The sequence below is a fragment of the Spodoptera frugiperda genome, chromosome 11 (genome assembly GCF_023101765.2).
Source record: "Spodoptera frugiperda isolate SF20-4 chromosome 11, AGI-APGP_CSIRO_Sfru_2.0, whole genome shotgun sequence".
Lineage (NCBI taxonomy): Eukaryota > Metazoa > Arthropoda > Insecta > Lepidoptera > Noctuidae > Spodoptera > Spodoptera frugiperda.
The window spans coordinates 8,786,231-8,800,867 of record NC_064222.1 but is presented as its reverse complement, the minus strand read 5'-3'; the positions used below and the strand labels follow the sequence as shown (position 1 = coordinate 8,800,867).

At 35.9% G+C, this 14,637-nt stretch overlaps 2 protein-coding genes across 4 annotated transcripts in view; both read left to right on the top strand.

The window, feature by feature from the left end:
- LOC118274573 (luciferin 4-monooxygenase-like) overlaps positions 1-14,637 on the top strand; it is a 227,023-nt gene that overhangs the window by 156,949 nt on the left and 55,437 nt on the right. The window contains exon 1 of one of the 3 annotated variants that reach the window (XM_050696725.1): positions 14,456-14,576. The exons of 1 other annotated variant lie outside the window; for it this stretch is intronic. The gene's annotated coding sequence lies outside the window, so the exon portion shown is untranslated. Of the gene's footprint in view, positions 1-14,455; positions 14,577-14,637 lie in introns of those variants that run through there. One more of the 3 variants, XM_050696721.1, reaches the window with a different exon arrangement.
- LOC118275118 (luciferin 4-monooxygenase-like) lies at positions 1,590-12,156 on the top strand. Its single transcript, XM_035592979.2, has 12 exons — positions 1,590-1,787; positions 4,498-4,699; positions 5,244-5,451; positions 6,092-6,290; positions 6,735-6,857; positions 7,590-7,764; positions 8,281-8,421; positions 9,026-9,151; positions 9,335-9,418; positions 9,808-9,954; positions 10,415-10,580; positions 11,185-12,156. The coding sequence occupies exons 2-12, from the start codon at positions 4,544-4,546 to the stop codon at positions 11,310-11,312; spliced, it is 1,653 nt and encodes a 550-aa protein (XP_035448872.2). The 5' UTR covers positions 1,590-1,787; positions 4,498-4,543; the 3' UTR covers positions 11,313-12,156.

Below are 14,637 nucleotides of genomic sequence, written 5' to 3'. Positions count from 1 at the left end.
TTTTAATTTGAAATTGTTTGTTCAGTACAGGTTTAAAAGGTGAGAGAACAATATTTGAGGCAGTACGAGGTTTCCGGGTTAGTTAGTTATAAATGTGGAAGTTTATTTGTTTAGCTGTTGTCTGCCAATCACGCTGAAACTACTGAACAGATTTTGATGAAATTTGTTATACATGCACCTTTTACAAGACAATTTTGCATTTAATTAAAACGACTCAATCAACGCGATATTCTTAGGAAGTAATACATCATTTATTATTATAGGCGAAGTAGCTTATCTGCATAAGTAAATTATTTATCTAACAGATGTTTATGTAAAACAAAGTATACAATCAATATTTATAAATCAAGATCAAGAACGGCTAGACCGATATTCATGAATTTTCATAATTAATTGCCTAAGTACCGTCAGCCGATCCGGAGCTGCGGACTACTTAGCGGGTTTACCGGGGCTCCGGCTCGAAAAGTAGGAGAAGGAACGATGTGGTAGTCAGTAAGAGTCTGACACTCCCTCCCGCTTCGCCCAAGGCGGGAGAAGTCATTGGATGATTTTCACCCCTCAAAAAAAAGTACCGTCAGCCATTATGTCCACTGCTAAACAGGCGACTTGGGGACATTGTTGGAGATCTGATTGATTCTGATAGGTCACCAAAAATGTAGAGCATTCTGCTACCCATTCATTGATTGAGAGCTGCTGTGCCCTTAGTATGAGTTTGCTTTTTGTTGAACGAAAACAAAACGATAGCTCGTTTGACGCTTCTGATTGGCTGGCCCGAATGACCTAACGAATCAAAGCGTCGAATTCGCTCTCATTTTAATCTCGTTAAACAATAAGTAAACTCGTACTAAGGGTACTGGGTCGAAGTTTTAGATACTTAATTTAATTGTCTCATCAGGTGTAGTTTATTATTAGGTATATACGAAACTTGTGGAATCTACGACAAATTTCCTTGCATTTAGGCGTTTCTGCCATACCTATTACTGGAATCAAATATAATAAGACCAATTTAGTTTTATTTATTTCCTTGGTAATTTGCGACTGGGTTTCTCCCAGTTGCACAATCTCTTTTTGTGTCTTTAGACTTTAGTCATTCTGTCTCCTGCATTAAATTTCACCCAGGGAAGTAGAAACTATTGTTTTCTTCTTCTTCTACTCTAATAATATCTGCTAATTTATTTTGTTGTGGGATCCAAGAAAGTCATTCATGTCCCTGGCACGCACCGTACTTCAGTATTCCGGTGTTTTCATGGTTGTATCTACTGTAGATCCTGACTTACAGGAGTTACAACGGTTTTGGGAGATAGTGGCAGTTTTATCCCATTAAAAAAAAACTCTTCTTTATAATACCAGTATAGACAAAATAGTAAGGAAGAAAAATTAGGTATTAGTGATCACTAGAAAATTAAAGGATAGCTACTCCAATAGCTCGAACATAAAACTTTCTATTAAGACTATAATTTAGTACCTATCGATTCTAATGTATCGATTCCCTCGCGCCCAGTGTGTCGGTAACCTTAAGTAGGTACATATATACAATATATAATGAGATATATACCTAGTTGCAGACTGAATGGGACACAATTGTACTAGACTTTGACCAAGCAGCACATCCTCATGTTCCATTAAAGTTCAATTTATCAGTTTTATTACTCGTGTGTAAGGACCAAAATTGTTTGCCAATGAAACGGTGTCCTAATATTTTTGTTTTGAAAAGTTTATTGTATTTATATTTCGAATTTGAACTTTAAGTGAATTTTGTTTTTGTGTGATTTTGAACTTTGTGAACTGTAAGTAGATTTTTCACTTTTGTTTTAACTTTTTACGGCGTTTCGGGAGTCTTACTTTCAGTGCCTAGGCTGGACAAATATATTTATTCAAATGATTGAACTTCAATTGATTACAATTGAAGTTCAATCATTATGATAAAAATCTCAAAAATTAAGTCTTTTAATTAAAAACCTTATACTTCAATAATTCTTATTCTTAAAAATATTAACTGTATGAAATAATGAAATCTAATTATGGCGAATAAACCAACAATCGTGATTTTGTCATAAAAAATTAAATGTCAATTGCAATTTAGAGGCCCAACCTCAGAATCCATAGTTTTCAGACTAAGGAAAACGATTTAGGTATATTGCGTGACTTTCAAAAATGGAGGGCGGTTGCCTGTTTTAAAAATGTAGTTTTATACTGAATGATGTAGCTATGTGTTGTAAATAAAAAAAAATACCTCGTGTACCCCATCGGAGAATAAAAGGTATGATATATACTGAGTAGGGAAACCTCTTATGACTTAATTTAAACCATATATTTGTTATCATGCTGGCCGCCCATTACAGGAAAAATAGGTCCAGTAGGTAAGCTAAAAGTGCATTATTCTCTCATTTATCTCCATACTATATAATAATATGAAAGTGTTATAGAAATAAAAACAACAATATTAAAGAAAGCACTTTCATTAATTTTATTTACTTAGTACTTGTCAGTAAATTAATAAGTACTGATAATAAAAAATATTATGTTTAATCAATTACATTTCATTTAATTGATTGATTGACAGTTTCCTTCGGTCTATATTTATCATATTGACGTTATAATGATAAATTATATCATTACGTCTATTTATTTTATGTGTGTTTTGGAGTGATACCACGGCCTCACAGAAAACCGACGTAAAACAACGCCTGCGTTGTGTTTCGTTGTGTGAGTGAGGTTACCGGAGGCTCAATTCTCCCCTTCTCAATCTTCCCAATCCCCAATTCCCGAACCCTTAAAATCCAAACCCCCAAAAAGCCGCACTTGTAACGCCTCTGGTGTTTCAAGTGTCCATGGGCGGCGGCGATTGCTTACCATCGGGTGATACGTCTGCTCGTTTACCAGCGTGTTTCATAAAAATAAATAAATAAAAATGTGTGTAGACTGTTCTTGCAGTTGGCACCGTGACTTGCAAATTATTTATTACTAGCGACCCGCCCCAGCTTCGCATAGGTGCAATGGTGATATATTATGCATGTATTATACATATAAACCGTCCTCTTGAATCACTCTATCTAAAAAACCGCATCAAAATCCGTTGCGTAGTTTTAAAGATTTAGGCATACAAAGGGACATAAGGACAGAAAAGCGACATTGTTTTTACTTTGTTCTATAAAATCGCATCACTGTAAAATCTTGGTCCTTTTATCCAAACTCGTTAAAAATTATAAAGAGATAAAAGTTTAACAATACGCTTATTCACCGGTAAAACTTACAGTAAACAGACAGACGATAAAACAAAAGAGCAAATAATAAACAAAATGTAGAAATAGACAAAATCTTAGTTACATTCAAACTCACACAGAATAGATTTTATGTTTAAAAACGATTATCTCTTTATACTAATTGGTTTTCCGTAAACTTAAAATTAATTTTCGGTATTTGAATTTTGGACTCAAGGACCACGTTTTATTTCAAAGTCAAAGTCAAAATTATTTATTTCTAATAGACCAGGAAGGCACTTTTGAACGTCAAAGCAAATATAATAATATTCATAACGTCTGTCTGTCGGTCAGTCCTCTAGTGAAGCTATTTGCTCGTTCCAAAGTGTAGATTTCTATGGAGATGAACGAGCAAGAAACTCCACAACTCTTTAGGTAACATTGTTTCCTATTAATGTCTGAAAGTAAAATATATTCAATTTATTTCAAACCTAACAAGCCTCAAAAGACCTTGATCCTTGAATAGGAAGAACTAGGAAGCACTGCCTCATACCTAGGACACTAACACATACTTGCCAAGTAAAAACAATCCTTATCCTATATATTATTACGTATCAAAATCATTAAATCCTCCTTGATATGTCAATTGATTGACGTGTTGACATGGCCATCAATTCCTTGTCACTTCAAGGCATAAAGCGTGAGCAACATGAATATAAAATATACTATAAGCCTGCTATTTGCAATGAATTTTGAACTTTGGAACATCAGATATAGAATTCAATGTCTATTTGTCTGTTTAATGGCTCATATGATACTTATGATATTGGCAATGAATATTAATTAATTGCAGTTACATTGCTGCACATCGGATGACACTGTTATCATGGATAGTAAACGCATTATAACATGTGATAAAAAGTCTTTGACATATACAGTAACTTATTAAGTTACTGTAATTGTTCTAAGAAATCGGGATAAACTGAGTGTCGTCGTATGAATAAAAAAAGTATACCTTACTTTGGACACTAGCTCTGCTTTTGTGCGATATTTTACAAACTTGCTTCTTTGTCTGGAGTCTGTATTTCATAATGGGTATAACCTGAGTGTCTTCAAGGCCCGAGTGAATAAGTTGCTTATGGACAGACGTGCTCCATCGTAGGCCGCATCATCACTTACCACCAGGCGAGATAGCAGTCAAACGTCAACTCATCAAACATAAAAAAAATTTTCATGCGGAGATCAACTGTAAGCCCAGCTTCTGCGTCAATCCTTTTACTCTATAATTTTGTTTCAGGCCACTTTAAACTCTAAAGGACCAAAGTCGATTCAAAGGACCAAAAATGAGTATCCCTAAGATGAACAATGACTCGGTGCACTGGTACGTCGGGGAGATCGCATCTCGTATTATAGCTGAGTCTGGCATCGCTTCAGATCGATATCATCTCGGAAAGCTTCTCTTACAAAGCTTAAGGGATGATCCTGATTTTGTTTTACAGGTAAAACTTTTCTAACTAGCATAACACACTCTATAAATTATATCAAACTCTTCTGTTCATCATCATCATAATCATGAACAGCCTGTAAGTGGCCACTGCTGACCTAGTGCCTCTTCTTACACGGAGAAGAGTGGTCTAGTCATCGTAACAGACTAATTATTATTATCTACATCAATACATTTAAATATCAGACTTATTAACGTAAACTAATTGAGAAAATCTCTTCTAGTTCGGTACGGTACTATTAACAGATATTGGCGTGAAGTGACGCGATATCCGTAAGTCCCTATGTTCTTGAAACAATTAGAGCTGTTCTCCAATAATTCACGTGATTAAGCCCTATCACACTAATATTATATCATCAATCATGCTGAAACTTTTTGCTGTGGTATACAAACAGAGTATGAGCTGACTTGAGTGATAGGAAAGGACTTTTTATCCCACGAAAACGCGGACGAAGCCGCTGGCAGAAGCTAGTATTACAATAAATGTATTATGTCTAGCAATAGTTAATATTATACAAAAAGATTTTTTACACCCATAGATTGAAGGTGCGACAGGAGAATCAGAAACCTTCGGTTCAGTAACAGAAAGGACAGTAAAATGTGCGAACTGCTTCAAGAACCTGGGTCTTGGGCATGGAGACGTGATGGTACTGATGGCTCCCAACCATTTGGACGTCACCATACCCTTGTATGCAGCCTTGTATCTTGGTGTTATAGTCGCTGCGGTTGATAGGACTTTGACTGCAAGTAGGTGGCGTTTTTTGTCTTTTGAAGTCTTTTATGTCTTAGCAAATTGTATTAATAGGCAAACAGGGATGATGATGAGATATGAATTTTATTTTCTCGTATAAGAAAACTATACTTAGATAAAACGAACCAAAGTTTAGGAGTGGGTAAGTATATACTACATACGTCATTTCTATGTATAAAACATACTTAGAAGTGGCGTCAAGCGATTTTCCAAATTAATCTACGAGTATATTCGAAATTATTTGTTTTCATAAGAACATAATATAAATTACAAGATGGGTATATAATAACATAAAATAAATTACAAGACGGGTATTAAAATAAATTTTCTTAGTCATCTACTCTATTGTCGTTTTATACAAATAAATTATACATTTCTGAAACATAATGGCATTCACATCAACGTGCACAAATGACATCTTCGAAACATGTAATTATGAGGTTTTCATACTGTTTACTATGGGAAAATGGGCGTGATCCATTTAAGTGTTTAGATTCAGCTATTCAATCGCACTATGATTAGATGACAAACAGATTTAACAACACAGTAGGACCAAAATAACTACAAACATGACAAATTGCATCCTTATTGCCAGCGAATAAGGATGTAGTTTATGATCCCCCTTTTTTCTTCTAGACGAACTACAACAGACGTTTGCCTTCTCGAAACCGAAGATAATCTTCTGCCAAAGTGACCGAGCTTCAGATGTTCAACTGTCTTTGAATAATTTGACCTTGGATGCTCAGATAGTCAGCTTCGATAAGGGAGACTATCTTTGCAGTTTTAATGAATTCATGGAACAGTATGGTGATGATTCTTCTATAGAGGAGTTTAAGTAAGTTCTCATTGATTTAGTAGGATTAAAGTAGCTTGTAGTTTAATATGTGGTTGTTGAAAAAATAACTTCTATAACTCCAAAAACATTGTAAATTAATAATTATTTTTTTCGGCTTACTCTCGTAATTATTTGACGAGGAACTCGACTAGTTTAAAGCCATGTTAGAGGCTCATATTCATGAGCAGCATTCTGTGACACACGACGTGGCGACTGTCACGCTGCTGCTAGCATGGCTTGAAACTAGTCCAGTTCCTCATCAAATAATTACGTGAATAAGCCGAAAAACACATTCTTTATTTCATTTTATTATAATATTCGTGATACATAGTAAATTAATGATTATGTTATCGACATTTTCACATATCTTTTTGACGACAAACTTGACTAGTTTCATATACACGTACTTAAATTCTGGATTTTCGATCCTGGTTTGATTATTAGGTGTGCAGATTTCGACCCTGAGGACTCAGTAGCATTTCTCATAGCGACCAGTGGAACAACAGGCATGCCTAAAGCGGCTGCCGTTACCCACAAGAACTTCGCTATCGTTTCACCCTACGTATGGTAAGAAATCAATTCTTTTCCAATTTTATATTCGATATAGTGTGAGAATAAACACATGTGATTGACATGGACTGATACTCTTGAAAGAGGCATGTTTTGTAAATGTATTTATGAGTTTTACTAAGACTAACTGACAGTTAAATTGTAGTGTGTGTGTAATTTATTATACCGTTAATGAAATGGGCGTAAACGATAGTAAGTGGCGACGGTAGTGGTTTGAATTTCAATATAAGAAAAGCGTTTTTGGGATTTTTTCTTTGAATGTATTGCATATGATTTTGGAGTTAAATTAGATAATTTGAATTTTACTGCTAATTTGTAGGCATACGGAATAAAAACATGGTTCACGCCTGAATCTTACACATCTCTTTCGCTTCATCAACAGTCATCAGTCTTTTCATGCATGCTCGTCGGTTAATTTGGCCCTTCTTTAATAAATGGCCAATCTGGTCTCTATATATCCGTCTAGGGCACTCTTTACCGACGGCATAATATAATTTGTAGGCAAGCCAATAATAATCCCATACTACAAAACATACAATACTGTAATAAGTATCTCATCAATGGAGGTGAATACCCATCCTCATTGTTCAACAGGCTACAGAGAGGCACAGTATTTCACGGGGTCGATTACCGCAATGACAATTTTTTGGAACACAAATCAAATAGCCAATTCTGAAGGGCAAATTTTGTTTCTATCTACCTAAATAATATTCCTCATGTTTGGAACAGGTCCAGATACACCACATTCCCAACACCAACCAGTATCGCGTTGGTGGGAGCTCCACTGCAGTGGCTGTCAGCCATATTGAATTTTATTCTGTCACCCTTACTGAGGTTCACCAGACTGCAAACCACACTAGCTTTGACGCAAGAACATGCTTATGATCTGATTAATACTTATAAGGTAAGATATTTTCTACAATCTTATGAGCTATTTTTTAGAGGATACAATTTCAAGTAGAATATATTATATTAATTAGAAAGATTCTTGCTCTGCTGTCTATGTTTGCCAAGACTGACTTATTCTTTGTTCATAAAAACAAAGAGAAAAGTAGTAGCTTAAACCTCGGGTCAGTGAGGCTACTGAAACGGGGCAAATCTTATTCTGGTATCTGGCAGATAAATCACCTGATGGTAAGCAATCGCCGCCGCCTATGGGCACCCAAAACACCAGAGGCGTTACAAGTGCGTGGCCAGCTCTTTGGGGGTTAGAAATTTAAGAGTTGTTTCGGAATCCGGAATTAGTTGTTCCACATCGGTTTTCTGTGAGGCCGTGGTATTACTTCGGTTAAGCCGGCCCAGTCATGCCGAAGCATGGCTCTCCCACACTTGAAAAGGATCAAATTACATGGCAGTAGAGGATTGCAACTAAAAATATTATAGAGTCAACGGAATAAAGACTGGATTCTGGTCCTTACAGCCGACCTACACGGTCCTAAGCCCCACACTGATGACAACCCTGATCAAGCCTGATGATCGCGACCGCTGTGACTTCTCATGCTTTGACCTCATCATGCTAGGTGGAAGTGCTGTGCCGCAGACGTTAGTTGAAGAATTGAAGGTTAGTTTTAAAGATATAGAAGTAAAATAAGAAATCATTTCGATTGATAGCCTAGTTCAACTAGACGAAAGATTATTGAGAAAATATGGTTTTGGAGAAGAAACTTTATGGACTAATAATATAGTCAATTTTTCAAGTTTATCATACTTAAGCTTGATTTCATAATCGCATTGCGGATTACATACCTAAGTTCTACTCATAGAGTCCATTTGTCATCACACTAAGTATAACCTTGTTTAGCTTTGCTATTTTTGGTCTCCTCTTAGAACAATTATAATAACAACGATTTGAAAACTTCCCGATATAAGCCGTGGTGTCCCAGTTGTTTTTAAAGCAAAGGAAACAACTCTGACTGCACGGTTGGTGCGGTGGCTGGGCAACTGGCTGCCGCGCAACGGGTAGCGGGTTCGATTCCCGCACGGAGCAACTCTTTGTGTGATCCACAAATTGTTGTTTCGGGTCTGGTTGTCATGTGTATGTGAACTTGTATGTTTGTAAACGCACCCACGGAGAAAATCCTAGTGTGAAAAAAAAAATTACACATAATAAAACATTGTCAGTTTCAGTTTTAATAGCATTTTAAAATGATTAATATTTATTTTAGGACGTAGCGCCTGCTGCAGAAGTCATAAACGTCTTTGGCATGAGTGAACTTGGAGGTATTGCCTTTCATGGTGATAATATTGCACCAGGGTCTTGTGGAAAACCCTTGGGATGTTTCCAGTACAGGGTAAGCAGAATATTACATTAATAGTCCTATTTTAATAATTTCTTTTTGGTAAAATTCTATATAAAAATAAATACGAAGAAGATTTGGTAGGCAATGCGAATGTAAGCAAGGCAAGGTGAGTTTACATGTTTTTTATCACTCAATTGTGTTTGATTGCTATTATTTATTTATTTTTTGTTTTAGATAATAAACGTAGAGACACAAGAAGATATCTACGAACCCAATGTGCCTGGAGAGTTGTGGCTCAAAGGACCAAGTGTTTTCAAGGTAAGAATTTATTTTCAACTTTAAAAATGGTATAAACCGTTTAATTATTGGATACTGCTGTAATATGGCCCTTAATTACCATAGAACATGGCAATTGCCGTAATAATAGTAACATTGTGTAAAGGCAACTGAGGTAGGGTGCCCGACCGTTGTAACGAATGTTGCAATGTCGGGGTAGTTGCTGCTTTCAACCTAATTTGGTCGGGTACACAATCAATTTGGGACGAGTAGATATTAAGGGCTGATCTTAATCCAAAATAAAATGGATCTTGAATTTTGAGTAAGATCGGTTAATAATATCGACCCAGACACAATCACGCATTTTTATTTTTTTCTTCAGCTCTTTTTTCTGATAAGGCCTTCATATATTTTTTTAATAATTCCAACAGGAATACTACAACAACCCAGAGGCTACAGAAGAGACCTTCGCAGAAGATCGTTGGTTCAAAACTGGTGACACTTTCTATAGAGACGAAAACTGGAACTTCTTCTTTGTGGAGAGGATTAAGTTACTTCTGAAATATAAGAGTTATCAGGTTCGTATTCAGTAAAGTGTTTTGTCGTGGTGGCCCGGAGGTATAAGACGCCCGTTTTTCATGAAGATACGAGTTCGTAATTGTGGGCGGGGGAGTGTGGTGCTCCACCGCATGCTGAAAATGTATCCACAATCGCAAAAACTAAAGATTAATTGTGTAGTTTGTGTAGCATGGATTTTCGCAAAGTAACGCCTGATTATCTATTATATAAAAATAAGTCGGGTTTCCCTTTCTGACGCTATAACTCCAGAACACACGAACCAATTTCAACGGTTTTGCATTCGTTGGAAAGGTCTCGGGCTCCGCGAGGTTTGTAACAGAGAACATTTAGGAAAAAATCAAGAGGAAAGCAAGAAAACAGGGAAAATTATTGGTGGCAAAACGGAGTTCTCCGGGTTTGCTAGTATTCTATAGATACCTACGAGTTAACTAATTTGTAACCTTTACCCTCAAACCTCAGATATCACCAGTAGAAATAGAAGGAGTAATACGTCAGCACCCAGGAGTCCTCGATGTGGCTGTGACGGGTATACCAGATGATGAGTGCGGTGACCTGCCAGTCGCAGTAGTGGTGCCAAGACCTGGAGAAGAACCGACTGCTGATGACATCAAGAACTTTGTTAAAGGTATTGATAGAGGTTTTGGTTGTGTATGTGTACTGATGATTTAATTCATTTAAAAAGCTTGGTGCATACAAGAAAGCATTTTTTCCGACGTGAAACAACGCTTGCGTTGTGTTTCGTTGTGTGTGTGAGGTTACCGAAGGCCCAAATACCTTTCATCCCAATTCCCGATTTCCTAACAACCCTTAAATTCCTAACTCTCAAAAGGCCGACTCGAACGCTCGTAACGCCTTTGGTGTTTCGGGTGTCCATAGACGGCGGCGATTGCTTATCATCAGGTGACTGGCTTACACCATAAAGAGCACATAGGTGGACTTAATGACGTATTCAATGATGATCATTTGATCATAAAACAAAAACATTTTTTAAAAAGAGTAACGATGGAGTTTTTTCTCGTTCATCTCCATTCGAAGCTACACTTTGGAAAGAGCACATAGCTTCACTGACAGACAGACTGACGGACAATTCAATTTGACGTTTCAAACGGATTAATTTAAATGAATGCTTTGACTTTGACTTCGTTACCTTTGAACCTGTTTTCTCTGTTTTCTCAAAAGTTTTTGACACTAACACTATAACTAACTCTATTTTCTTAATATTCTTACAGAATCACTCTCAGACTCCAAGCAACTGAGAGGGGGTGTGATCTTCGTGGAAGCGATACCAATGACAGCATCGACCAAAGTACACCGAAGGAAACTGAAACAGATGGTTTTAGAATTACCTAGGGAATAAAATAAACATCAGCCTGTAAATCTATACTATCTATACTAATATTATAAAGCTGAAGAGTTTGTTTGAACGCGCTAATCTCCAGAACTACTTGACCGAATTGAATAATTCTTTTTGTGTTGGATAGTGCATTTATCGAGGAAGGCTATAGGCTATAAAACATCACGCAATGACCAATAGGAGCCGAGCAGAGCGGATGGAACCGGGCGGAAGTAGCTAGTGTCTTATAGCTGGATAAGGAAATCTTCTTGAACGGAGAAGGAATGAGTATAAACGAAGAAGCTACACTTTGGAACGAGCATCTAGCTTCACTGACGGACAGACTGACAGACTATTGTTTATTTCTTTCTTTGTTGACGTTTCTAAAGTACCTAAGTATATAGTTTAATTGGAATAAATGATTTGACTTTCACTATAGATCATCACGCTAGTTTAATGTTGTTTGGGAAATAACATTGTAATCGAAATGGAAGCGCGTTCGGCGCTCTGTACTCTTAGTATGAGTTTGCTTTACGTTTAAAGTAATTGAAACCATACGTGTTCGGTGCATTGATTGGTCGGCTCGTATAAACCAACCAATCAGAGCGCCGAACGCGAACGTTTCGTTTATTTTAAACGTAAAGCAAACTCGTACTAAGGGTACTGAAGTTTATTCGAGCCATAGCTTGTTTTTCTGTAAATAAATTAAAGAAAATTCTGCCGAAGCGGTATTGGGTTGTATTTGATAGTTTATAATATGAGTATGTTATAAAATGTATTACTGTAAGTAGTTTGTAGATAGCACTTTAATTAAATGTATTACTAATAAAAATAGTTTTGAAGATAGCACTTAAATTGACGTTGATAATTAGCAACAATTTATTATATAGCACAATCAATTAAAGATTTAAAGTAAAGGTTCTCTTATTCTTATTGGTCAGGCAAAATATAGCTGGGGTACGAGTATTTTTCGGACTCTCAAAATGAATTGATATGAGTGCAAGTCTAGAATCGTGTCCAGTGTCTGAAAGGATAGATATTATTTTGTATACCTATAGATATCATATAATATATTATGCACATTAACCCACCCCTTCGAATATGAAAAGAATGAAATATTATCTTATTAATTACAATTTTAGTACAATAAGCAAATAAAGACATTTTCGTAATTCTATAATTTCAGTATTAATCAATTCACATGTATATGAGATGATGACGGGGTATGAAAATTTAAAATCTATTTAGTCCGTCAGTTAGGTAATGAAAAAAATATTAGACACGTATTTTTTATTTTGTCATAATATATGATAACAATGCTTATAAAACGAATCAAAGTTTAGGAGTCGGAGCACATACGTCATTTCTGCTACGTTAAAAATTAACCTAGAAGTGACGTCACGCGATATTTCAAATCGATATATCTTCGAAAGATTTTTTTCCCTAAGAAAAGAAAAAATACAGATCTAATATTTTAAAATTAATCTACAAGACGGACATTAAAATAAAAATTCTATCCTATTGTAACTAGTAATAATAAGATCTGGATTTATGAACGTGTACTAAGAAGAGAATTATAATAATTAAGTATATTTTATTCTGTATTGCAATAAAAATAAATAAACATTAAAGGCACTTTGATTTATTTGTTTCATTAAGTGTTACTCGTAGTAAAGCAGTACTATTATTCATAGTCAGTATATCATTAGGTATACTACCTGCAAACAGCCTTGCTTCGGCAAACCAATTAATGAATACAAGGACGATGCAAACAAACAAACACGCATTTACATTTGTTATTATTGTAATGTAATATTAGATATATGCACTATGTATGTATGTGTTTATAATAGAAATAAGTTGTAAAAGAGAAGATATTAAAATAAATATAATTTACTCACGAGGTTCAAGTTTTTTATTTATTTGTTTGTCAAAACTAACCTAACTGGGGTTAGCCTAACTGACCCTTTTTTTAAGGGGAGAAAATCATCCAATTACTTCTGCCGCTAGGTGAAAGGCCACTCCCTTTCGTTGGTTTTAGTCAGTAAGAGTCTGAAGTGTCAGACTTCCCGTTCCTACTCCTCCTTTCGAGCCAGAGCCCCGATAACCCGCTAGTAGTAACCCGCTAGTCAGCAGCAAAATGACCTGCCCTACACTAGCACCATCTGGATAAAAAAAATACAACGAATTTTGAATAATAATGGAAAATATGTACCTTGTAAATTATCCGACTTACCATGATAAGGCATGTTATTATGTAACATAATAGACCACCAAAATAAACTTTGATCTTCAAACAAAAACTGCAAAGTCATTATGATTAGTCAACGTTGTTATCTCACTCGGTTATCAAGTGCGTTACTATTATAGCGTGATCGTCTTAAAAAAGATAAATAATATTATGTAATAAACTGGCTTTTGCCCGCGACTTCTTCCTCAGATAAAAATATTACTACCAATAAGAATTTCGGGAAATGAAATGAATATAACACAAAACATGCAAAAGCATTTTTTTTTTTTTGGTTAGGAAAAATCATCCTATTTCTTCTTCTTTGGGTGAGGCATGAGTAAGTGTAAGACTCTTACTGACCATCAGACTACCACAAATGGGGCCCAGTAGCTGATGCCCGACCCGGAGCTGCGGTCTACCTAGCGGGCTACTAGGGCTCCGGCTCAGAGAACAGGAGTAGGAACAGGGTGGATTTAGTCAGTAAGAGTCTGACACTCCCTCTCGCCTCACCCAAAGCAGGAGAAATTATTGGATGATTTTTTCATAAGAAGAAGATATCATTTCTATAATAGTCAGTCACTATAATATTACTGGACGAATTGCATTTATGATGGTTTTATTTCAGCCATGGTCGTCCCACTGCAGGGCAAAGGCCTCCCTACCCTCCTTCCACTCCTATCTTCATAGAACTTTCTGTGGCCAATGCTTTTCGTAGGCATCAAATTTATCCCATCATCTCCTTCTGAAATTATGGTTGATAGATTAATATTTTTTACATCGTCAAGTTTTACGACACTTAAAAAAGAAGGTATACACAGTAAACAAAGTAAATACGGCTGTAAAATTAAGCAAATTATCTAACTAAATGCCTATCAAAAGTCATATCAAGCGATGCGAGCTAAATCCATGAGATAATGGCAATTGATCTAAGTGGTCTAATCAGATAGTAGGAAGATATTGCCTGGCAATAAATGCAGTTTGTCAAAACATTTATTGCACAGATACTTATGTTCATTGAAACACGTATTTTAAGACATTTTAATAGCAGAATATTCCAGGTTAGTTTTGACCTTTTCTTATCTGACTTCATGCATGTTTTTCAAGGTATCTTTTTATATT